The sequence below is a fragment of the Sapajus apella genome, unplaced genomic scaffold (assembly GCF_009761245.1).
Source record: "Sapajus apella isolate SASKATOON/1434 unplaced genomic scaffold, GSC_monkey_1.0 scaffold97, whole genome shotgun sequence".
Taxonomy (NCBI): domain Eukaryota; kingdom Metazoa; phylum Chordata; class Mammalia; order Primates; family Cebidae; genus Sapajus; species Sapajus apella.
This window is the reverse complement of record NW_022437037.1, coordinates 2,791,740-2,817,455: the sequence shown is the minus strand read 5'-3', so window position 1 is coordinate 2,817,455 and position 25,716 is coordinate 2,791,740. Positions and strand designations below refer to the sequence as shown.

Below are 25,716 nucleotides of genomic sequence, written 5' to 3'. Positions count from 1 at the left end.
TTTCTTTCTTTCTTTTTTTTTTTTTTTTGAGACAGGTCTGCCTCTGTTGCCCAGGCTGGAGTGCAGGGATGTAATCATGGCTCACTGCAGCCTCAACCTCTCAGGCTCAAGGGGTCTTCCCACCTCAACCTCCCAAGTAGCTGGAACCACAGGCATGCCTGGCTAATTAAAAAAAAATCTTTTTTTAGAGATTGGGTCTCCCTATATTGCCCAGGCTGGACTCAAACTCCTGGCCTCAAGCAATCGTCCCACCTCAGCCTCCAAAGTGCTGGGAGTACAGGCCAGTACCTGGCCTAATGTCTCTTCTTTTTCTGCTCTTATAAGAGCATGATTCTCCTTTAGATTAGACATGTGTACCAAGTATAAGGAGCAGGGGGTGAATATGGTATGCAGGCCAGCATGCAACAACCCAGTCGCCTAAAATGTTCAAAAAGTTTTGAAGCGATCCAACACTGGCCAGTGGGAGCCACACGACTCGCCATGTGAGCCTACTTATTGCACCTACCCTGTCCTCATTCTCTCCTTTCCTTCTCCCACGTGAAAAAGCAAACCAGCAAATTCATTACCAAAGCAACATAAAATGTTTTTAGTTTCTGGAAACTGACTTCAGGATTGCACTCTCACACTGAGATGATCTGATCAATACAAACTTAACTCTGACCAGCTGCTTGCTCCGCTTTGCGCAAGAACTGTAAGCAGAAGAGAGGGCAAGGGGGTGAAACCCTCCCTAGGCTGCCTTACACATAGCACAGCTATTCAGGGTGGGAGGCCAGCTGGGAGAATGCTGGCTAATAACTGGTTTAAACCAAGCCAGCTCTCCTAAACAATTCGGAAAAGGAATTCTTTTTTTTTTTTTTTTGTTTTTGAGACGGAGTTTCGCACTTGTTACCCAGGCTGGAGTGCAATGGCGCCATCTCGGCTCACCGCAACCTCCGCCTCCTGGGTTCAGGCAATTCTCCTGCCTCAGCCTCCTGAGTAGCTGGGATTACAGGCACATGCCACCATGCCCAGCTAATTTTTTGTAGTTTTTAGTAGAGACGGGGTTTCACCATGTTGACCAGGATGGTCTTGATCTCTTGACCTTATGATCCACCCGCCTGGGCCTCCCAAAGTGCTGGGATTACAGGCGTGAGCCACCGCACCCGGCCGGAAAAGGAATTCTTTAGCTATAGAGCTATCTACCCTTGAATCCTATTTTTCCTCCTTCTATAGGTTCGAGAAAGAGACTAGCAAACAAAAAAATACACCCAAGGCGTGAATGAAAAAAGGAAAAAAGTTAACTGTGTCCATACATGCATCACTAAGGGGTGCTGAGGAACCTTGTCTTTCTCCCTAAGACCCCTCCTATAATGCCTTTATAGGACACTGGACAGGTTGTTTAACTTCTCCGGCCTGTAAAATGTGAGGAGTGAACTGGACAACTTTGAAAACGCTCCAGTTCTAATGTTATATGGATTGCAATTCCATCTAAAGGCCTTAACCAAAAGCAACAACAGGGTTTTAGGCAAGTAGGATAGAAAAGGCCAAGGGTGATGAAGGTGTGCACCGTGGCTGGTTTTAACTAACAGGCCCATTCAGACAGTTGGTTCTTTTTTTTTTTTTTCTTTTCTTGAGACGGAGTCTCGCTCTGTTACCCAGGCTGGAGTGCAGTGGCGTGATCTCAGCTCAATGCAACCTCTGTCTCCCGGGTTCAAACAATTCTCCTGACTCAGCCTCCCAAGTAGCTGGGACTACAAGCGAGTGCTACCACGCCTGGCTAATTTTTTGTATTTTTAGTAGAGACAGGGTTTCACCATGTTAGTCAGGATGGTGTCGATCTCCTGACCTCATGATCCACCCACCTTGGCTTGTCAAAGTGCTGGGATTACAGGCATGAGCCAACGTGCCCAGCCCGCCAGAGTTTTTTAAGCTATTCTCCTGCCTCAGCCTCCCCAGTAGCTGGGATTACAGGCATGTGCCACTAGGCCCTTCTAATTTTTTTTTTTTTTTTTTTTTTTGTATTTTTAGTAGAGACGAGGTTTCCCCATGTTGGCCAGGCTGGTCTTGAACACCTTACCTCAAGCGATCCACCTGCCTTGGCCTTACAAAGTGCTGGGCTTACAGGTGTGAACCACAGTGCCCAGCCAGTTGGTTAGTATTCTTGGTGATCTAAACTACCGTCTCTCCACTGTTTATTTTTATTTTATTTTTTTGGCATCAGCAGCATTTGAATCAATGGTTTTAGAGAATCTTCTTACACAATGCACGTGGTTTTGTGTTTTGGTAAGAAGCATCATCAGGTGCGGTGGCTCATGCCTGTAATCCCAGCACTTTGGGAGGCCGAGGCGGACAGATCACCTGAGGTCAGGAGTTCAGGGCCAGCCTGGCTAATTTGGTGAAACCCCGTTTCTACTAAAAATACAAAAAATTAGCCGGGCATGGTGGCAGGCACCTGTAATCCCAGCTACTCGGGAGGCTGAGGCAGAAGAATTGCTTGAACCCGGAAGGCGGAGTTTGCAGTGGGCCAAGATTGTGTCATTGCACTCCATCTTAGGCAACAAGAGCGAAACTCTGTCTCAAAAAAAAAAAAAAAAAAAGAAGCATCACATCAGACTCCAGCCAACAGGTAGGGAAGGCAGGAGGAAAGGTATGGGGCCACAGGTTAATAAAACAACACTGAAAGCTCCAGGCACTGGCAGGAACAGGACAGCCACTTCTCCAGTTTCCTCACTGACCCTGCAGAAAATGAGTCAACTCCTCAAACTTCCTGGAAAAGCCAGCCACGAGCCTGAAGTAGATAAGAAGTTCCTTAAGGCCTACCTTTGTTATTCGTCTGCATTTAAAGGAAGATGCATTTTTAAGACAACGGCTTCTTTTTTCAGGTATTGTGTTGTCTTTTATATCCCATATTAGGAACAGGGTACCTATCATTTTAGTCACTGCTTCCCGTGCACTACCAGGGTCTTAAAATGCTGAGCTGGTGTCATGTACAGGTATGCCAATGTCATAAACTAAACAACTAAATGTGGCAAAGTTTTAAGGGCAAGTTAAGTGTCCACAGTCAATGAAGGAAGGAGGCACTGTGTTGAGCTAAACGGAGCAGAGTCAAAATCCTGGGTTCTGGAACTGGCTTGGCCTCCAACCAGCCCAACCTCAAAGCCTTCGTCCCACTTCTGCAAAGTAATGCTGGCTAGTGAGATAATCTCCAAAGCTTTTAGTAAGCTCTACTTGAGCTTCCATGTTCACAGCTTCAAGGTCAACTCCGTACTTAAGGAAAGATGATCCATGGCTTAGGAGAGGGCAACAGGCTTGCAAGATGAGGAGGTCCTGTTTCTGTCCAGGGAAACATGTGCAGCAAAGACATCTTTTTGTGGAGCTAGAGTGAGTGACTCCACTAAACTTTTTACTGTTTCTTTGCTGTTTGATGTCCACAGGGTCCAGGTTTCCCACAGCCGACACCCCCCTCCACACCATGGAAGCTCCTCCCTCTCCAGGTTGCTGGGGTGGGGCTGTGCCTCCCTGGGTGCCACACACCCTTGAATGCTGATGTCCCCAGGGCAGGCCTCCCTTGCCTTTCACTTTTCACCTAAGCAAACTAGGGGCAAAATACAGAGGATTCTGACTAATTCTGGGCACCTTTTATTCAAAGAACCAATGGGGAAGTCACTTGGTGAATATGTGCCAGACACAGTCCTGGGCTCTTTTATGTTTTTTTTTTTTTTTTTTTTTTGAGATAGAGTCTCGCTCTGTCACCCAGTCTGGAGTGCAGTGGCACGATCTTGGCTCACTGCAACTTCTGCCTCCCAGGTTCAAGCGATTCTCCTGCCTCAGCCTCCTGGGTAGCTGGGACTACAGGCGCAAGCCACCACACCCAGCTAATTTTTGTATTTTTATTAGACAAGGGGTTTCACCGTGTTAGCCAGGATGGTCTCAATCTCCTGACCTCATGATCCACCCACCTCAGCCTCCCAAAGTGCTGGGATTACAGGTGTGAGCCACTGTGCCCCGCCTTCTTTCTGTGCTTTATGTAATTTAACCCCCACACACTCCTTATGCAGTAGGTCCTCATACCGACCAGTTTCTGATAAGGAAAAAGACTTAGATCAGGTGAGTGATTTGCTCAAGGTCACACAGCTAGCAAACAGCAGAAGCAACATTTGAATCCAGATCTTATACCATACAAATCACCCTTTATTTAATTTTTCTTTTGAGACAGTCTCACTCTGTTGAGTCTCACTCTGGAGTGCAGTGGCATGACCTCAGCTCACTGCCAACTCTGCCTCCCAGGTTCAAAGCAATTCTGCCTCAGCCTCCCCAGTAGCTGGGATTACAGGTGCATGCCACCACGCCCGGCTAATTTTTTACTTTTAGTATTTCAGGTTTTCTCCATGTTGGCCAGGCTGGTCTTAAACTCCTGACCTCAGATGATCCGCCTGCCTCAAACTCCCAAAGTGCTGATATTACAGGCATGAGCCACCCATTTAAAGTGTACAATTCAGTGGTTCTCGGTATCTTCACAGATATATGCAACCATTACTCCAGTCAACTTGAGAGTATTTTCATCACCTTAAAAAGAAACCTCATCTCTCTTCCTTATCACCTTCCCATCTCTTGCCAGTACCCCATTCCCGTGTAGACAAGCACTACTCAACTTTCTGTCTTTATAGACTTCTCCATTCTGGACTTTCACCTAAATGGATCATACAGTGCATTGTGATTGGCGTCTTTCACTCAGCATAACATTTCCAAGGAAAGTCTGTACTATAAACCCCATGGGTTACTACTGTCTCAGCTGAGGAAACCGTGAGAGGTGTGGACAGCAGTTCATGTGAGAAGTGCATGATGATGATGATGATGATGATGATGATGTGTGTGTGTGTGTGTGTGTGTGTGTGTGTGTGTGTGTGTTTGAGATGGAGTCTCTGTCGCCAGGCTGGAGTGCAGTGGCATATCTCAGCTCACTGCAACCTCAACCTCCCGGATTCAAGCAATTCTTCTGCCTCAGCCCTCCCGAGTAGCTGGGACAACAAGCACACGCCCCCACACCCAGCTAATTTTTGTATTTTTAGTAGAGACGGGGATTCACCATATTGGCCAGGCTAGTTTCCATCTTTTGACGTCAAGATCCACTCGCCTTGGCCTCCCAAAGTGCTGGGATTACAGGTGTGAGCCACTGTGCCTGGCTGATGATACCTGTTTTTAGCAGCAGCAGCAGAGATTATAGGAAGAGAAGACCACAGATTTCAGATAAAGGGCCTTGGATCACTTTTCTGTCTTGCTCCTGAAGGTACATGTCAGGTAATAGGCAGCAGCAGATACAAGATTTCAGTCTGACATGACAGAGAACTCACAGTGACTCCAATCAGGTCCACAATAGAACATGCAGATGACCATCTATGAAGGATGCTCCAGGAGGACTTATCCTGGGTGGAAGGCTGGCTAGTGACCATGATGACCCGTGACCCTTCCAAGACTAAATTCTACGGTTCTGCCAAATTCTGATTAGTATAATAAAAATAAAAATAAAAAGTTAGGCTAGGCGAGGTGGCTCATGCCTGTAATCCTAACACTTTGGGAGGCCAAGTCAACAGAATCACTTGCGTTCAGGAGTTTGAGACCAGCCTGAGCACCATGGGGAAACCCCATCTCTATAAAAAATACAAAAATTGGCTGGGCGTGGTGGCTCACGCCTGTAATCCAAGCACTTTGGAGGCCAAGGCGGGCAGATCACCTGAGGTCAGGAGTTCAAGACCAGCCTGACCAACATGGTGAAACCATGTCTTAAAAAAAAAAAAAATTAGCTGGGCATGGTGGTACGCACCTGTAATCCCAGCTACCTGGGAGGCTGAGTGGGAGGATGACTTGAGTCTGGTAGGTCGAAGCTGCAGGAAGCTGTGATTGTACCACTGCATGCCAGCCTGGGTGACAGAACAAGACCCTGTTTAAAATAATAAATAAATAATAAAAAGTTGGTTGCCAGGCACATGTCATCAAGACCCCTGAGACTGTGTCACAGGCATAATAAAATAAAATAAAATAAAATAAAATGTTGGCTGGGTACAGTGGCTCAGGTTTGTAATCCTAGCACTTTGGGAAGCTGAGATAAGAGAATCGCTTGAGCCCAGGAATTCAAGACTCAGCTGGAATAGAAATGAATCGCAGCAAAATATTTGTTTCTATCATTCCATTGTGGGGATGTGAGGCTTCGGCAAGTAATAACTCTTTTTTTTTTTTTTTTTTGAGATGGAGTCTTGCACTGTTGCCCAGGCTGGAGTACAGTGGCATGAGCCTGGCTCACTGCAACCTCTGCCTCCTGGGTTCAAGTGATTCTCCTGCCTCAGCCTCCTGAGTAGCTGGGATTATAGGTGCGCACCACAACGCCTGGCTAGTTCTTTTGTATTTTTGGTAGAGACGGGGTTTCACCATGTTGGCGAGGCTGGTCTTAAACTCCTGACCTCAGGTGATCTGCTCGCCTCGGCCTCCCAAAGTGATGGGATTATAGGCAGGGGCTGCTGTGCCAGGCCCCTCATTTTTTTTTTTTTTTTTTACATTAAAAACAGAGACGGGAGTCTTGCTATGTTGCCCAGGCTGGTCTTGAACTCCTGAGCTCAGGCAATCCACCCATCTTGGCCTCCCAAAGTACTAGGATTACAGGTGTGAGCCACTACATTCAGCCAGTAATAACTCTTTGAACATCAAAAAATTCATCCAGTTGAAGCTCCAAACCAGACAGGCTCATGCTCTCTCGCTTTCTATCTATATCTGTTTTGAGACAGGGTCTTGTTCTTTTGCCCAGGCTGCAGTGCAGTGGCACAGTCTCTACTCACTGCAACCTCAGCCTCCCAGGCTCAAGTGATCCTCCTGCCCTAGCCTCCTGAGTAGCTAAACTACAGGAATGAGTAACCATGCCCGTAGTTTTTTTGTTGTTTGTTTTGTTCGTTAATTTTTGTTATTGTTGTTGTTTTTTGAGATGGAATCTCACTCTGGTCCAGGCTGGAATGCAGTGGCGTGATCTCAGCTCACTGCAACCTCCACCTCCCGAGTTCAAGCTATTCTCCTGCCTCAGCCTCCCAAGTAGCTGAGACTACAGGCAGGTATGTGACACCACACCTAGCTAAGTTTTGTATTTTTCGTAGAAATGGGGTTTCACCATGTTGGCCAGGCTGATCTTGAACTTCTGACCTCAAGTGATCCACCAGCCTCAGCCTTCCAAAGTGCTGAGATTACAGGCATGAGCCACCACACCCAACAAATTTTTGTATTTTTTGTAGAGACGGGGTTTCACCAGGTTGCCTAGGCTGGTCTCCAACTCCTGGGCTCAAGCCATCTGTCCACCTCAGCCTTGTAAAGTGCAAGCATTACAGGCATGAGCCATCGGGCCCAGCCTCGTATATTCTTATTTGTTACTTGGTTTTAGGATCAGAGCTTGGGACTGCATCTTTCCAAGTATCAACTCATTTAAAAAAAAAAAATCTTCTACAGGACAGGCATGGTGGTTCATGCCTGTAATCCCAGCACTCTGGGAGGCCAACGCGGGTGGATCACTTGAGGCCAGGAGTTGGAGACCACCTGGTCAACATGGTGAAACCCGGTCTCTACTAAAAATATAAAAATTAGCAGGGCACGGTGGTGCAGGCCTGTAATCCCAGTTTCAAGCATACAGAATCGTTTGAACTCAGGAGGCGGAGGTTGCAGCGAGCTGAGATCATGCCACTGCACTCCAGCCTGGGTGAGCAAGACTGTTTTAAAAAAAAAAAAAAAGAAAAAGAAAAAAGTCGCTGGGTGCAGTGGCTCATGCCTGTAACCCCAGCACTTTGGGAGGCCGAGGTGAGCAGACCACCTGAGTTTGGGAGTTTGAGATCAGCCTGACCAACATGGTGAAACCCCATCTCTACTAAACATACAAAAAAATTACCCAGGCATAGTGGCGCATGCCTGTAATCCCAGCTACTCGGGAAGCTGAGGCAGGAGAATTGCTTGAACCCAGGAGGTGGAGGCTTTGGTGAGCCGAGATCAGGCCATCACACTCCAGCCTGGGCAACAAAAGTGAAACTCCATCTCAAAAGAAAAAAGTCTTCTAGTTGACTTGATGATTGTGACTTTGAGCCAGGGACTGATTTTGCAACAATATAACACAAGTAGTTTAATATATGAACTCAATCCAATCTGCGAAAAGCATTTTTCTTTTCCTAAAGGGCTATTTTACTTTATAGCAAATAATGTCTATCTCTTGGAAAAGGTGCTTTCTTCTGTAGACTATCTTATCTAAGTCTGGCTCTTTTGATAAACACCCACAAATGGCCGAACATTTAAAAGGTATAGAGTTCGGCCGGGCGCAGTGGCTCAAGCCTGTAATCCCAGCGCTTTGGGAGGCCGAGGCGGGTGGATCACGAGGTCAAGAGATCGAGACCATCCTGGTCAACATGGTGAAACCCCGTCTCTACTAAAAATACAAAAAATTAGCTGGGCATGGTGGCACGTGCCTGTAATCCCAGCTACTCAGGAGGCTGAGGCAGGAGAATTGCCTGAACCCAGGAGGCGGAGGTTGCGGTGAGCCGAGATCGCGCCATTGCACTCCAGCCCGGGTAACAAGAGCGAAACTCCGTCTCAAAAAAAAAAAGGTATAGAGTTCAACAGTCTATCTGATTAAGCAATACCAACTTGACATTACTGATATTCCATTCAATAATTTCAAGTCAACAGGGATTGCCTCATGTGCATTGCTAGGGCCAGGGAGAGAAATAGGGTAGGGCGGATTCTTGTTCTTTGACAGGGTCAATTGTGGATAATCTTGAAACCCATACTTTGGGAGTAAAATATGTGGTTCTAAATGATCTCTCCTCCTCTATCTCGAGTTTCCCCAAAAGAACTTGAGAATTATCTTCGTGTTCCTGAAAAACAGCTGCATTAAGGCGAAGAGGAGCAGGAATCAGAAGATGGTTTCAATTCCTTCTCTGGTACAATTTCCTAGCGATCAAGTGACCTTTGAGGTTGTTCCTTCCCTAGTAAAATGGGGTTAAAAATCATTTTACTGACATGCTTTCTTCACAGGTTTTTGTGGGGTTCAAACGAGATAGTGTGGATGCCAATCTCTAAATGATCAAACTGCAGCCCCTGATAAAGAGCCCACAAGCCTCAGTTGAAGAGACAACTGTTTACATGTAACACAGCTTGCTTGCTTCCTCTAATTGGCTGCCTGAGTTCTAACCTATGTTTTAAATTTGTTTTAGACACAGATTTTGTTTGGTCACATGAAAATGCCTTAAACAGGCAATCTATTATTAGCTCTGGCTGAGTCTCTTCTCCCAAAGTCACTACTGTTGTCGTCATCATCTTTCTTTCTTCTTTAATGACCCCTTCCCTTTTTTTTTGTCCCAGGACAGGGCTTCTCGCTTACATGCCCTTTCACAAAGAAAATTTCCCTGGCTGGCTGCCATCGGTTTCTCTGCCCACTTCCATTTTAAGCAATTTTTATGAGTGTCCCATCTCTTCTCAAACAAAGGCAGATGGCAAAACTTGCTGGTTTACTTTTAAAGAAAGCTTGACACAGACTGTTATAAGCTAACAAGAGGCTTTGTGTCACACGGCCTGGGTTTACCCATCACCCGTTGATAAGCACTCACAGCTGATTCCTGTGCAAACCCTAGCATCTCAGACTGGTTTCATATGGGCCATAGGAAGCAGCTTCCAAAGTTTGATGTGTTCTTCAATGCCTATTCCCATGACAGATGACCCATTTTGACCTAAAGGGCCCCAAGTTCTCTTCTGGCTCCTGCTCTTTCTGCAAAGCCAGAGCACTGCTCTTTCTGTAAGCAGTTAATACTAATGCTAATTCAACAGGAAGTGGTATGGGGGTACAAGAGGCAGGGTGTCTTCCTGTTGCCCAGTTATTTACAAAAAGGCAGATATTCTCTCCGATACTTTGAACATTCCCCACAGTACTAACTTGTGCTCCTTTACAGGTAATGAGCTAATGAATTATTTCCCATCTCAAAGCTGTATAACAACTGAATTTGTTCAAAAGTCAAAAAAGTTGTAGAGATACAGTCTATATTGCCGGGTGCTGTTGCTCACATCTGTAATCCCTGCATTTTGGGAGGCCGAGGTGGGTGGATCACTTGAGGGCAGGAGTTCGAGACCAGGCTGACTAACATGGTGAAACCCCTTCTCTACTAAAAATACAAAAATTAGCTGGGCATGGTGGCGGGCATCTGTAATCCCAGCTACTCAGGAAGCTGAGGCAGGAGAATTGCTTGAACCCAGGAGGCAGAGGTTTCAGTGAGATCGCACCACTGCACTCCAGCCTGGGCGATAGAGGAGACTCCATCTCAAAAAGTAAATAAATAAAAGAAATACAGTCTATACTAGAACCACACACAAAAAGAATAAAGAATAAATGCTTCATATCATAGAACTTAGATCTGTCACAGAGTCAAAGATTTTAGAGCCAAAGTAACCCCAATGAGCTAGGCTCCCTTTAGTTAATAAAGGTTTTCTTTCAACACTGGAAAGAAAAATGATCACTTTCTCCTTATTTGCCCCAAGAAATTCACCACCAAAAAAAAAAAAAAAAAAAAAAAAAAAACAGATTAGGATGAATATCAGATGTGTCTCAAATTTCATGCCACAAAGCATGGGGTAAACATTTTTTTTTGGAGATGGAGTTTCGCTCTTGTTGCCCAGGCTGGAGTGTAAAGGCACAATCTCGGCTCACTGCAACCTCCGCCTCCCGGGTTCAAGCAATTCTCCAGCCTCAGCCTCCCAAGTAGCCGGGATTAAAGGCATACATCACCACGCCCAGTTAATTTCCTGTATTTAGTATTGACGGGGTTTCACTAAGTTGGTCAGGCTGGTCTGGAACTCCTGACCTCAGGTGATCCACCCGCCTCAGCCTTCCAAAGTGCTGGGATTACAGGCGTGAGCCATCATGCCTGACCAGCATGGGGTAGACATTTAACATGCTCCCGCAGCCAGATATTCTCAATGTGCTTGGCAGTAATGTCAAGTGGTTAGGTTCATAAAAGCAGAAACAGAGACCCTCTGGGTTTAGTCAACCTATCTTTTCAAGTGAGTACTCATCAGGCACATACTGGAAAATCTCCAGTTTGCCACACTATTTTGTGTAAAACTGACTGGAAACATTTTTTTAAAAAAAACTTGTCTCTAGCTGGGTGCAGTAGCTCATGCCCATAATCCCAGCACTTTGCGAGGCCAAGGTGGATGGATCACCTGAGGTCGGAGTTTGAGACCAACCTGGCCAACATGATGAAACTGTCTCTACTAAAAATACAAAAATTAGCTGGGTGTGGTGGTGGGTGCCTATAATCCCAGCTACTGGGGAGGCTGAGGCAGGAGAATCTCTTGAATCTGGGAGGCAGAGGCTTCAGTGAGCTGAGATTGTGCCACTGCACTCCAGCCTGGGGGACAGAGCCAGACTCCATCTCAAAACAAACAAACAAACTAACAAAGTAACTAACTCTAAAGGCCTTAACTAAATGTCCTGGACCTAGCTCACTGATTCTCTCTTGCGTAGCATTATTCTTGGTCTTCCTAGGCTGATCCTAATAGGTTAAATACCTTGGATGTTGATTCAAGAGATCTTGAACATGAGTTAACAAAACTTTATGTACACCCACCCAACAAATTGGTTTAATTCACTGGCAGTTTACCAGATTCTTTGCATACCTGGCTATGAGATTCTCTAATTGTTGTGTGTATAAATGGACCAAACTAACTCAGCAAAGAAACAGGTTCTTAGGTAAAGTACTCAGGAGTCCTATTCCAGGTTCCAGGTTGTAAATCAGGCTAACCCACAGTAGATGAAATACTTGGGAAAATGGCAGCTACACCTGCCAAGTCGGACTGAAGGGGAAGAGACAGAAGGAAAAGAAACAGCTTCTGCTCTGAGCTTCTTATACAGAAAGGCCAGTACTCCACTTCCTGGCAGGCCCAGGGATGACCATTTCTCTGTGCCCCTCTGCCCCTACCTTGGCCAAGAGCCCACAACAGTGACAATCTCGCCTCTTACATTTTCCATGCTTTGACTTTTAGAAAAAAAAAATTTCCCCAGATTCCTTCACTCCATCCTCACTCCAACCTGCAGGGATCACGATCCCATTTTCTGGATAAACAGGGCAATGGAGATGAGCCTAAACCATGAGAACTGTCAGTCTTCGCCGCCCACGTCCACACATCTGCCTGAAACCCCAATACCAATTTTTTTCAACTCCCACATGCTCCTGAGAGGAACCAGATCAGGGCCTACGGCTGGCATGGAAACGAGAGGGAAAGGAGGAGGTGCTGCCGGGGACTGATGGATGAACCCATCATCCATGGGTGAAGGGAGCGTCGAGCTTGGCCTTGAGGTCAGGAGGTGACAAAGGCACATTCCTGAGACCTGGCCTTCTACTCTGGGGAAAGCCCGGGCAAGAAAGGGCTTTTCGCCCATCAGAAGGCCCGGAGGGTGCCCATCTGTGTCCACAAAGAGCCCGGCCCAAGAACCCAAAGAGGTCAGGAAGGAGCCTCACTCCCACCAGGGCATAAGTGGGGTGTCCTTCTGTCAGGGGACACCCTTCCTCTGGACAGTGGTGGTCCCACCCACCCCAAGGGGCCGTCCCGCGAGATCTGTCACCAGCGGCCCGCACCTGTGACCCGGCGCTCGGGGGGCTCCCTCCCCGGCAGTGCCGAGGGCGCGCGCAGCCTACCTGGAGTTCGCCCTCGGTGCGGTGCAGTCCCAGGCGCCGCAGCCCCACGGCCAGGTCGTTGACACACAGACCGCCGTCCCGGTTGACGTCAAGCGTCTGAAAGAGGCTCCACAGGCGCAGCCGGTGGTCCGGGCCCCCGCAGACGGCGCCGCCGCAGGGGTCCCCCACGGACGCCGGAGACGAGGCGGACGAGGAGGCGGCGGCGGCGGCGTCCGGCGGCGGGGAGGCCACACAGCGGCACAACACACTGCTCACCATCGGGTGCGAGGCAGGGGCTCTGGGCGCGGGCGGGGGCGGGGGCGGCGGGCCGGCGGGGATGGCGCGGAAGGCACACCGGGCACTCTGGAGTTGCAAGCGCGGGCTCTGAGACGCCGGCAAGCTGGAGGGAGGGGCGGCTTCCGGGAGCCCCGCCCCTCCCGCGCTGCCTCACAGGCCACGCCCCCCAGTGCGCCCAAGGCCAATCACAGGCTCGGACGGAGACCCCTGGAGGGGCGGAGCCTGCCTAAGTACAGCCCACACCGCCCCGGACTACCGGGATCAATGGGGTGGGCGGGGTCATCCCGCTACGCCTGGGGCCGATTCAAACAGATGGAGGCGGTGATTGGCTGAGCCGGGGGCCAGAAAGCGAAAAATCACGCAGCGGTAGGCAGAAGTCATATGATTGGCAGGCGGAAGACCCCATGTCCAATTTCCATTGATGAACTCTGTTCAGACTATGGGATCTTAAGGATGGGAGGAGCGGTCGTGTACGGAGAGATCGTAGCCTCCGGTGGGAAATAGAATTTGTGTGAGAGCATTTATGAACTGCAGTTGCGAGGCGGAGTTTGTGCCGGTGGGAGGAATTAAAAATTAATTGACTCACAGCTCACGGCCGAAAGCACTAAGTATCCTCAGGAAGCAGGGTTTTGGTAATCTAACCCCCTAAACCACCAATAAAATAGGTGAATTTAACGGCTTAATAGTCATAATACTGATAATTGAAAGACAGAATGATTTCCCAATTAAAGTGACTTAAGCTTAGGTGGGCGGGGCGCTCTGGACGACAGACACAATTTTAGACCAATGATCAGGCTAATTCCAGTAAGTAGGCGTGCTCTTTAGCTGAGCGACAGACCGAAAGAACCAGTGATCGACACGGTATTTGAGCCGCGCCCCACCGGGAAGGCGGGTTCTCCCGCAGAAGGGCTGGGAGGCGGGAAGAGGGGAAGTGGGCGGATCTCCGCACACCCCGGCGGAAGAGGCAGATTCAGGAAGCCATTACGCAGCTGGCTGGCAGAGGCCGGGCCGGTCGGGGCTGGGCCCTACGCACTTTGCGTAGCGAGGAGGGTTACCTAAGGCCTAGTGCTTGGCCCCGAGCAAGCCCGGCCTATCCCCTGTAGGGGGTGGGTGAGGGGCGAGGCTGAGGAAGAAGAGTAGGAGAATTGGGGCGCTTGAGGGGATTATAATTTCTTTAAACAGAGGGGAGGGGACAGGCCATGGCAGTCCCAGCCAAGAAGAGGAAGATGAACTTCTCGGAGCGGGAGGTGGAGATCATCGTGGAGGAGCTGGAGCTGAAGAAGCACCTGCTGGTGAACCACTTCAACGCCGGGGTACCCCTGGCTGCCAAGAGCGCGGCCTGGCACGGCATCCTGAGAAGGGTCAACGCCGTGGCCACCTGCCGCAGGGAGCTGCCTGAGGTCAAGAAGAAGTGGTCTGACCTCAAGACCGAGGTCCGTCGTAAGGTTGCCCAGGTCCGGGCTGCTGTGGAGGGTGGCGAGGCCCCGGGGCCCACTGAGGAGGACGGAGCTGGGGGGCCTGGGACAGGCGGTGGCAGTGGCGGCGGTGGCCCAGCTGTAGCCCCTGTGCTGCTGACCCCCATGCAACAACGTATCTGCAACCTGCTGGGCGAGGCCACCATCATCAGCCTGCCCAGCACCACAGAGATCCACCCCGTGGCCCTCGGACCCTCGGCCACCGCAGCCGCAGCCACGGTCACCCTGACACAGAGTGAGTGACCTCTCCTGTTCAGGTGGCGTGCATAAGTGGGAAGGGCCAGCAAGCACTGGGGTGGCCTGGGGAATGTTGGCTGCCAAGGGTCAGAGGTCAGATGGGGGTCTTGGAAGACCATGAGGCCTTCCAAGAGCAGCACCCCAGACAGAAGTGATCTTGCTCTCTCTGGGACTTCCTCAGCACGTGGGCTGGACTTCTGATGTGCTGGATAGCTGGCCATTGAGCATTGCCACCATGTTTCCATGACTTACCTCCAGTTGCCGAACTGGGTTGTCCTTGAAGACAGAGACCATGTCTGTATCCCCACAGGACTGGCATGTAGTAGACAGCCAGGCCGTATTTGTTGAAAAAATAGATGGGAATAATACTGCCCAAGTGAGACAACAATTCTGGATTCTGTTTTCAGTGCCAGGAAACTTTCATCAGGTGCTGCTCGGGAGCCTCATGGTTCCTGGTGTTAATCTACTCATTCATTGATTCATTCATTCATCAAATATTAACACTTATTCTGTACCAAAGCCTGTGCTGAGCACTGGGATTACCAAGTTGTCTAAAATAACAGGCCAGTTATGTTCTAGTAGGACAGAGATGACATATATAGGAATAGCTTCACCATCAGTTGGGAAAACCTAAGGCCCCAGAAGAGGAAGGGGGCTTCTTGGTGGCATGGGGACACGTAGCTGACATTGGCATTGAAGGGTGGAGAAGCTTGACCTCTTCCACATGCCTGGAGGCCCAAACAGCCCAGCTAGGATCCTTTTCTTTTTTTTCTTTCTTTTTTTTTAAGATGGGGTTTCACCATGTTGGTCAGGCTGGTCATGAACTCCCGACCTCAGGTGATCCGCCTGCCTTGGCCTCCAAAGTGCTTGGATTACAGGCGTGAGCCACCACGCCCAGCTGCTAGGATCCTTTTCAAGGTTCTCAGCTAGAAATAACAACAGAACTAATTTTGTTTGGCTTTTTTTAGTTCAAAGAAGGGTTTGTGCCTGTGACTGTTAACTCTGCTTGTTTGTGATGGCTGTGAGCTGGATCCATCAATGATTCTCAGTGGGGGTTAAGGGAGCTGGGTGGATGTGTGGGTGCCATCCCCCTGTAATGCATATTTCTCAAGAATATGTTGGGGTGGGTAAAGAGGACAAACACAGGTCTAAGTCAGATGCTACTCTGGAACAGGAAGGATGTTTGAGTATTGCATTGACCCAGATGATGAAAGAGACAGGGAGACATTGGGCACTTTAGCTGCCACCACCCCATTCCCACCTCATTTTCTGCTTGGCCACAGGGGACTAGGAAGGCAAGTCAAGAAAGCATCAAAGGGCTGGGTGTCGTGGCTTACGCCTGTAATCCCAGCACTTTGGGAGGCCGAGGTGGGCAGATCACTTGAGGTCAGGAGTTCAAGACCAGCCTGACCAATACAGTAAAACCTCGTCTCTACTAAAACTACAAAAATTCCCCGGGCTTGGAGGCGGGGTGCCTGTAGTCCCAGCTAGTCAGGAGGCTGAGGCACGAGAATCGCTTGAACCTGGGAGGTGGAGGTTGCAGTGAGCTGAGATTGTGCCATTGCACTCCATCCTAGGCAACACAGCAAAAGAGCAAAACTCCATCTCAAAAATAAATAAATAAAAAGCAAGCATGAAAGGAGGTAGGACTAATGTGGCAGCAAAGAGCATGTGTAGAGTCCCACTCAAGATGCCTGCTGCACTGGCACCACAGGGAGCAGATGACCCAGCCTCTGAGGTGCCATTCTTAGCTAGGAGCAGCCCCGTGTGGAGGTCAGGGCTCAGCTGTTGGGGAGACCTGGGTTTGCCTTTTGGCTCTGCCGAATGAGCTCTGTGACCTTAGCAAGTCTTTCTACGTTTCTCAGTCTGTTTCCTCATCTCTGGAAAATGAAAACGACAGCACCTACCTCTTGGTGTCATTTTGAGGATTTGTTGAGCTAATGAGTACAAAGTGCCTGACATGTTGTAGTTTCTCTGAAAGTTTTGCTAGTATTATGATCAACATCTTTGCTTTTGCCAGATCCAGGGCTGGTCCTTTGATTACCAAGTAGATTAAGATTCTGAACCCCTTAGATTCAAGATTTATATGTGAATAGCTATGCAGCCAGGGGAGGCCTGGATTCCCCTTTAATGTCCCTCCAGGACAGGACTTTCTGGCCCCCTCCCCACCCCATACAGCCAGCTTCATTCCTTCCAGAAAGTGACCTTCCTCAGCCTCTTCTTTCTACCCTGCAGTCCCCACAGAGACCACCTATCACACCCTGGAGGAGGGTGTGGTGGAGTACTGCACGACTGAGGCGCCCCCGCCGCTGCCACCAGAGGCCCCCGTGGAGATGATGGCCCAGCATGCAGACACGTCAGTCAAGCCGCAGGCGCTCAAGAGCCGCATTGCCCTCAACTCCGCCAAGCTGATACAGGAGCAGCGGGTCACCAACCTGCATGTGAAGGAGATCGCGCAGCACCTGGAGCAGCAGAACGACCTGCTGCAGATGATCCGCCGCTCCCAGGAAGTGCAAGCCTGTGCCCAGGAGCGCCAGGCCCAGGCCATGGAGGGCACACAAGCCGCCCTGAGCGTCCTCATCCAGGTCCTCCGGCCCATGATTAAAGATTTCCGCCGCTACCTACAGAGCAACACAGCTAACCCGGCCCCTGCCTCTGACCCTGGGCAGGTGCCCCAGAATGGGCAGTCAGACAGCATCATCCAGTGAGGGCAGGGGTCAGACCAGCCTTCTGCCATGATGGGATGAAAACTCCATGGTCTTGTAAGTGGGTCCTGTGGTTGGCCTTGGCCTTAGGCCGGCCATGTGCGCAGCTCCCTCTTTAATAAACACTTAGGGGGTTCCACAGTTTTTGAGAAGAGGAATTTGTTGGGCTCCTGGGACCCAAACTCTTCCACTACTTGAGCTGCCTTGCTGAGATCCAGAAGATTGGTTAGCTGGGGGTCACGTATGCATGTGATAGGACATGTGTTATCTTGACCCAGGGCTTGTGACATGACCCAGACTTGGTCTTGGACAACTGTAAGGAACAACACAACCGGCTGTCACTGGAGGCCATCACCCTGCCTGGGTCTCTATGGAGCTGCCCCATCCCAGGTGCCATCCTTTCGAGTAGGTTAATGTCACTGGTGCTGGCAGTTGAGCAATAATATCTTCCTCCCTTGGGAGGCAGTGTGACTGAGCCTGAGGAGGAAACTCCACCCTTTTCTCCTTCTCACTGTGCCTCAGTTCTCAGGGGACTCCAACAACTGTTGTTCTCTCCCCCAACCTCACCCAGGCACAGCACAGGCGCTTGTTAGGTGGTGCGCTGGGAAGTCTCCATAATACACACAGGGTGCAGCCAGTCTGGCTCAGGAATGCTGTGTGTGGGGATGGTTTGGCCACTCTCTGGTCTTCCACAGCATCTCTGGGCAGCTTTTGATTCAGGTCAAGCTTTGGATGCTGTAAATTTTCAAGAAAGCCAACTAGTGTGAAAGTTTGTTGCCCCACTGCAGTGGGTCTGAGTGACCTGTGGGCTTTGTGGGGAGGCTTGCTTCCAGCCAGTTGTATTTATTGTGTGTGTGAACCCCTCCTGGGAAGGCCTCCAGGAGGGCCTCTCTGTGACCACACCCTTCCTCCTTTCCTCTCTGCTGACTCCACATTTCCAAAATTCAGTACAAAAAAAGCCCTGCTGAACATCACATGCTGGACTCTTCCCTTGCCACACTGCTCAGTGCCTCCTGTTCTTGTGAGACCCTCTGAGTGGCTGACTGAATCCAAAGCCATGATTGACCCTGAATGTAGGAGGAGGAAGAGGTGAAGCTGACCTAAGAAGGGGGACCCTGGCCGGGAGCGGTGGCTCACGCCTGTAATCCCAGCACTTTGGGAGGCCAAGGCGGGCGGATCACCAAGTCAAAACATGGAGACCATCTTGGCCAACAGGGTGAAACCCCGTCTCTGCTAAAAATACAAAAATTCGCTGGGCATGGTGGCACACGCCTGTAGTCCCAGCTACTCGGGAGGCTGAAACAGGAGGTTCACTTGAACCTGGAAGGTGGAGGCAGCAGACAGCTGAGACTGCGCCACTGCACTCCAGCCTGGAAACAGAGCAAGACTCCACCTCAAAAAAAAGCAGTTGGACCCTTTGGATTCTATGCTTAGGGAAGAGCAGACAGAGCCTTGGAGTGTGAAGGAGGTGCTGTTCGCTGTTCCATCTTTACACTTTCTCTTCTGAGGTGTCTATAAGGATTTTACCCAGATACCATTTGTTTGTTTCATTTTCAGACTTACCGTCAATTACCAAGGCCCTTGCATTTCCCCAGATCGTTTCTCAAGTTTGCTGATTTGCTGCCGGTGCCTCGGCCACAGGTGACCAGTGGTTACAACTCAGGACTCCAGGCCTCAGCTAAAAAGTGAAGATGCTGCCCTCCTGGGCATGAACGTTTAGAACGCTCAGCTCTGCCATTGTGACGACAGGAAGATGGCCCTGAAGATGCACTGAAGACAGTTGGGAGGGGACTGCTGTACTGTCAACCTCTGTGGAGGCGTTCGTGCGGTGCCAGCTAAAGGGAGGCAGAGCGGGAGATCAGGCCCAGCGAGGGAGCTGGTGGTGAAGGGAAGTTCTCAGCGTGGCTGGAGAACAGCAGCCCAGCAGCTTGGGCACCCTCCCTTTGCAGTCTGATGGTCCCAGCATTTTGCTGCAGGGACTTCCCAAGGATTTGGTTTGGTTTTTCTCTGGGGTTGGAAATCTGAGCCAATATTGTGTCTGTTCCATTGGGTGTAAAGAGGAAGTCTGGATCACTTCAACTGACTAGTTATTTCCAGGTCATAGTTTTAAATTAAAGACATATCACTTTTTTATACACACATCTCTGTGTCTTTATTGGTTATATAGAGAAGAGAACAGGGACTGACAGACTCTGGCCCACAAACTGAATTGGGCTCCCCACCTATTTTTATAAATAAAATTTTATAGGAACACAGCCACACCCATTCATTTATGAACCTATGGCTTTTCTTGTACCACCAAAGCCAGAGTTGAATAGTTACAGAGACATCTGGCCCCCAAAGCCAAAGGTGTTTACTCTCTGGCCCTTTATGGTAGAAGTCAGTCATTCCTGGTTTAAGGCAGTGTTTGGGACTCCAAGAAATGCCTGAGGCATTTATTAAATATACCCAGTCCCAGACCTCACTCAAAACCTGGAGGGAAGACTCTAAGAATGGGCATTGTAAACAAGCCCAAGCCCTCAATAATCCTGACTCTTTCTTTCCTTTCTTTTTTTTTTTTTTTTTTTGAGATGGAGTTTTGCTCTTGTCCCCTAGGCTTGAGTGCAGTGGCATGCACTCGCTGCAACCTCCTCCTCCCAAGTTCAAGCGATTCTTTTGCCTCGGCCTCCAGAGTAGCTGGGATTACAGGCAACCACCACCACCATACCCGGCTAATTTTTTTTTTTTTTTTTGTATTTTTAGTAGAGACGAGGTTTCGCCATGTTGGCCAGGTTTATCTCAAACTCCTGACTGCAGGTGGTCCGCCCACCTCGGCCTCCCCAAAGTCCTGGGATTAAAGGCATGAGCCACCATGCCCCGCTGACAAGTCAAGTCCTCAGTAATCCTGATATTTTCTGAGGGTTGTGAATTTTTTTTTAAGACAGGGTCTCCATCAGTTTTGGTGGCTCATACCTGTGATCACCTGAGGTCAGGAGTTCGAGACTAGCCTGACCAACATGGTAAAACCCTGTCTTTACTAAAAATGCAAAAATTAGCCAGGCATGGTGGCACATGCCTGTAATTCTACCTACTGGGGTGGGATGGGGGTGCTGAGGCAGGATAATTGCTTGAACCCGGGAGGCGAAGGATGCAACGAGCCGAGATCACACCATTGCACTCAGCCTAGGCAACAAGAGTGAAACTGTCTCAAAAAAAAAAAAAAAGGACTGGGTCTCACTTTGTCTGTCACCCAGGCTAGAGTGCAGTGGCACGATCATAGCTCACTGTGGCCTTGACGTCCTGGGTTCAATTGATCCTTCCACCTCAGTCTCTTGAGTATCTAGGACTACAGGCATGCGCCACCACACTCAGCTAATTTTTTTTTTGGTAGAGATGGGGTTTCACCATGATGCCCAAGCTGGTCTCCAACTCTTGGGCTCAAGGGATCCTCTTGCCTCTGCCTTCCAAAGTGTTGGGATTACAGGCGCGAGCCACTACTTCAGGCCAGTTAACAACCTTAGCTCAGAGACTAGAAGACTTAAAACTCAGCTGGATCCTGCACCAAGGATGGGTGGTTCTCCGGAGTTGCTGCTGAACAGTTGGGAAGTCCTGCCAAGCAGGGATACTCCTTTAAATAAGACTGGCCTTCCTTCTGGAGGGATCTTAGAATTCCTGGGCATAGCTATCACTCTCACCAGCATATAGTAACAATAAAAACTAACAATTATTGAGGACTTAAAAGCATTCTCTCATTGACTCCTTGCAGCAGCCCCAGGAAGTAGGCACTAACATTGTTCTGTTTGCAGGTGAGGACACTGAGAATCAGAGAGGTTAAACAATTTGCCTATAGTCACACAGCTACCTTATTACTCACTGTAGCCCGTGCTCTTAGCTACTGTTCTTGACTACTGTCACCTTGTTGCCTGTAAGATTTGAGGTTACCTAGAGATGATTTGAGCCTGACCTGACCTGGGGGAGTGTCTAGACCAAATGAAACCTAGAGGCAGCTTGTGTTAGTAATTTTTTTTTGAGACACAGCCTTGCTCTGTCGCCCAGGCTGGAGTATAGTGGCACTATCTTGGCTCACTGCAACCTCCGCCTCCCGGGTTCAAGCAATTCTCATGCCTTAGCCTCCCAAGTAAGTGGGATTACAGGCATCTGCTACCACGCCCGGCTAATTTTTGTATTTTTATAGAGATGGAGTTTCACTATGTTGGCCAGGCTGGTCTCAAACTCCTGACCTCAGGTGATCTGCCCACCTCAGCCTCCCAAAGTGTTGGTAGTACAGGCGTGAGCCACCGTGCCCGGCCAAACCTTTTATATTTTAAACCCTTTCATTAGGCTTTTGGAAAGGCATGCTTTGTAAACTGTATTTTAGGTGAGAGTACTTTCCTTTTTTGTTTGTCTTGAGACAAGATCTCACTCTGTTGCCCAGGCTGCAGTGCAGTGGTACAATCATGGCTCACTGCAGCCTTGACCTCCAGGGCTCAGATCTTTCTACCTCAGTCTTCCTAGTAGGTGGGACCACAGGAGCACAGTACTATGCCCAGCTAATTTTTTAATTTTTTGTCGAGACGGGGTTTTGCCTTGTAACCTCCGCCTCCCAGGTTCAAGCGATTCTCCTGTCTCAGCCTCCCAAGTAGCTGGGACTATAGGCATGCGCCATCACGCCCAGCTTATTTGTGTATTTTTAGTAGAGATGGGGTTCCAACTTGTTGGCCAGGCTGGTCTCAATCTCCTGACCTCGTGATCTGCCTGCCTCGGCCTCCCAAAGTGCTGGGGTTTACAGCGGCTTCAGTTGTCTTTGCTGTGTAACCACCTTGAAACTTAGTGGCTGAAAACAATGATCATTGATTTGCTCATTATTTTGCAATTTGAGCAGGTTCCAGAGGGAACAGCTTGTCTCTGTTTCTCATGGCAGCTGGACCGGCTCCACTGAGGCTGGGCCTCTACCCCGCAGATGGCTCACTCACATGCCTTGCTTGGAAATCTCCCTGAAGCGCCTTCCTGACCCTTGCAGAAATTCTAGACAAATTGGTCCAGGTTCGTGGAGGGTGCCAAGGAGTGGCTGCCAGGAGGACCTGGCAGGGACAAGCCCAGCTCTTCTGGTTGGAGATGATGAACTAACTCCAGTATGCAGGTTTGCAAAGGGGGATGCGGTTCTCAAAATGGTCTCTCTGGTGGCGGAGGCCTAGAGGCTGTGGGGAGTATGCGGGGCCCCTGCCCCACCTCTTCCCCTGCCCAGCTCTTGGGTTGCCTTCAGGACCCTGTCTGGATGCCATTTCTTCAAGAGGCCTTTTTCCAGCTATCATCAGTCCAGGCTAGCTATCCCTGCTACCCACGCCCATGGCCCCCTAGATGTCCTCTCTAACTCTCATCCAACGTAGAGTTGCCCCTTCCCTCCCTCCCCGCCCTTTCCTTTCCTTTCCCTCCCCATCCCTTTCTTTTTAGAGATAGAATCTCGCTCTGTCACCCTTATCAGCCTGTATCAGCTCCTTAATGTGACTTGTTGCCACTTCCCTCCTTATGCTCTGCATTCCAGTCACATTGAGAAAGTTTACTTTCTTTTTTTTTTTTTTTTTTGAGACGGAGTTTCGCTCTTGTTACCCAGGCTGGAGTGCAATGGCGCGATCTCGGCTCACCGCAACCTCCGCCTCCTGGGTTCAAGCAATTCTCCTGCCTCAGCCTCCTGAGTAGCTGGGATTACAGGCACGCGCCACCATGCCCAGCTAATTTTTTTGTAGTTTTAGTAGAGACGGGGTTTCACCATGTTGACCAGGATGGTCTTGATCTCTTGACCTCGTGATCCACCCGCCTCGGCCTCCCAAAGTGCTGGGATTACAGGCGTGAGCCACTGCGCCCGGCCGAGAAAGTTTACTTTCTTAAAAATATTGGGCTCTTACTTTGGGAGGGCAAGGCAGGCGGATAACAAGGTCAGGAGATGGAGACCATCCTGGCCAACATGGTGAAACCCTGTCTCTACTAAAAATACAAAAATTAGCTGGGTGTGGTGGCATGCGCCTATTAGTCCCAGCTACTCCGGAGGCTGAGGCATGAGAATCACTTGAACCTGTGAAGCGGAGGTTGCAGTGAGCTGTGCCACTGTACTCCAGCCTGGGCGACAGAGTAAGACTCTGTCTCAAAAAAAAAAGGGCTCTTTTTCTTTTCTTTTTTGAAACAGGGTCTTGCCCTGTTGCCGAGGCTGGAGTACAGTAGCTTAATCTTGGCTCATTGCAACTTCTGCCTCCCTGGAATCAGTCCTACCTCAGCCACCCGAGTACCTGGGACTACAGGTGTATGCCACCACACATATCTAATTTTTTGTATTTCTATTAGAGATAGGGTTTGCCATGTTGGCCAGACTGGTCTCAAACTCCTGACCTCAAGTAATCTGCCCACCTCGACCTCCCAAAGTGCTGGGATTATAGGTGTGAGCCACTGTGCCTGGCCCAGGCCCTTTTTCTAGCCTCCAAACCTTTGCTTTTGTGGTTCCTCTTGCTCTCAACAACTTTCTTCCTCATCACTTTCGTAACTCCTATTCACCCTTGACATTTAGCCTGGGTCTCATCACTTTCTATAGAGAGCTTCATTGGGACCCGGCCTAATCTCAAGGATGTGTAGGAGTTACGAAAGTGATGAGGAGAGACGTAGTTTCACTCACGTTACCCAGGCTGGAGTGCAATGGCGCGATCTCGGCTCACCGCAACCTCCGCCTCCTGGGTTCAGGCAATTCTCCTGCCTCAGCCTCCTGAGTAGCTGGGATTACAGACACGCGCCACCATGCCCAGCTAATTTTTTGTATTTTTAGTAGAGACGGGGTTTCACCATGTTGACCAGGATGGTCTCGATCTCTTGACCTTGTGATCCACCCGCCTCGGCCTCCCAAAGTGCTGGGATTACAGGCTTGAGCCACCGCGCCCGGCCCCCTCTCACGTGTTTATGCACACACATGTGATTGTATGGTTTGTCTGGGTCCTGATTTATTGTTGTTGTTTTTTATTTTATTTTTTCTTAGTAGAGGCAGGGTTTCACCATATTGACCAGGCTGGTCTTGAGCTCCTGACCTTGTGATCTACCCACCTCAGCCTCCCAAAATGTTGGGATTACAGGCGTGAGCCACCGCATCTGGCAAATGTCTATGTCCTGCTGTAGGAGGGTTTCTCAATCCCAGCACGATTAACATTTTGGGCTGGATACACTTTTTTTTTTTGAGACAGATTTTCGCTTTTGTTGTGCAGGCTGGAATGCAATGGCGCAATTTCGGTTCACTGCAACCTCTGCCTCCTGGGTTCAAGTGATTCTCCTGCCTCAGCCTCCTGAGCAGCTGAGATTACGGGTGTGTGCCACCACATCCAGCTAATTTTGTATTTTTAGTAGAGATGGGGTTTCTCCATATTGGTCAGGCTGATCTCAAACTCCCGACCTCAGGTGATCTGCCCACCTCAGCCTCCCAAAGTACTGGGATGACAGGCTTGAACCACCATGCCTAGCCAATTTTTGTATTTTTAGTAGCGACAGGGTTTCACCATGTTGGCCAGGGTGATCTCGAACTCCTGACCTCAGGTGATCTGCCCACCGTGGCCTCCCAAAGTGCTGGGATTACAGGCTGAAGCCACCACACCCGGCTCCTCCAGTTCTGACAATCAGAATGTATTCAGACATTGCCTAATGCCCCCTGGTGGGGGCAAGATTACACCAGTTTTGCCAACTGGCCTACAAAGACAACAACATCTGTCTTATTCTCACTTTTTCTTTCTTTTTTTCTTTAAGATGGGGTTTCACCAAGATGGCCAGGCTGGTCTTGAACTCCTGACCTCAGGTGATCCACCCACCTCAGCCTCCCAAAGTGCTAGGATTACAGGCGTGAGCCACCGCGCCCGGCCCTTATTCTCACTTTTTGAGTGCATAGCACAGTCCCCAAGCTGAGAATTTAATATACCTCTTATTTCGATGTCAGTTGCATTGAACACTGACAGCATTCCTGTAAGCTGTTTTGGATTTTTCACCCTTGAGAGAGGAAGAGACTCAAGAGCCAAAACTTGGCCTGGCGCGATGGCTCACACCTGTAATCCCAGCATTTGGGAGGATAAGGTGGGTGGATCACCTGAGGTCAGGAGTTCAAGACTAGCCTGGCCAACATGGTGAGACCCTGTCTCAAAAAAAAAAAAAAAGAGCCAAAACTCACCTGATGCCTCAGGTTTTTTTTTTGGAACAGAATCTTGCTCTGTCACCCACACTGGAGTGTAGTGGCACGATCTCAGCTCACTGCAACTTCCATCTCCTAGGTTAAGCAGTTCTCCTGCTCAGCCTCCCGACTAGCTGGGACTACAGGCGCCTGCTTCCACGCCCGGCTAATTTTTT

At 49.5% G+C, this 25,716-nt stretch overlaps 2 protein-coding genes across 4 annotated transcripts in view; one reads left to right on the top strand and one right to left on the bottom strand.

The window, feature by feature from the left end:
• The window catches only part of SLC25A25 (solute carrier family 25 member 25), a 39,722-nt gene extending 26,662 nt beyond the window's left edge, over nt 1-13,060 (bottom strand). Inside the window, exon 1 of one of the 2 annotated variants that reach the window (XM_032257379.1) lies at nt 12,684-13,060. In XM_032257379.1, the coding sequence (XP_032113270.1) occupies nt 12,684-12,941 (258 nt within the window). In that variant the 5' untranslated portion in view covers nt 12,942-13,060. The remainder of the gene's footprint in view (nt 1-12,683) is intronic. The other variant, XM_032257378.1, reaches the window with a different exon arrangement.
• Nucleotides 13,061-13,366: 306 nt separating this feature from the next.
• On the top strand, nt 13,367-19,515 carry NAIF1 (nuclear apoptosis inducing factor 1). 2 transcript variants are annotated; one of them, XM_032257377.1, is made up of 3 exons: nt 13,367-13,515; nt 14,142-14,669; nt 16,907-19,515. In XM_032257377.1, the coding sequence occupies exons 2-3, from the start codon at nt 14,159-14,161 to the stop codon at nt 17,377-17,379; spliced, it is 984 nt and encodes a 327-aa protein (XP_032113268.1). In that variant the 5' UTR covers nt 13,367-13,515; nt 14,142-14,158; the 3' UTR covers nt 17,380-19,515. The 2 variants fall into 2 exon arrangements, with proteins under 2 accessions (XP_032113268.1, XP_032113267.1); XM_032257376.1 differs by lacking the exon at nt 13,367-13,515 and having other exon boundaries at nt 13,913-14,669.
• Nucleotides 19,516-25,716: the final 6,201 nt, after the last annotated feature.

Excerpts from the sequence above, each read along its gene's own strand:
- NAIF1 (XM_032257377.1), top strand. The coding sequence starts at position 14,159 with ATGGCAGTCCCAGCCAAGAAGAGGAAGATGAACTTCTCGGAGCGGGAG. Across the intron at positions 14,670-16,906 it reads CACGGTCACCCTGACACAGA|TCCCCACAGAGACCACCTAT; the intron begins GTGAGTGACCTC and ends TCTACCCTGCAG.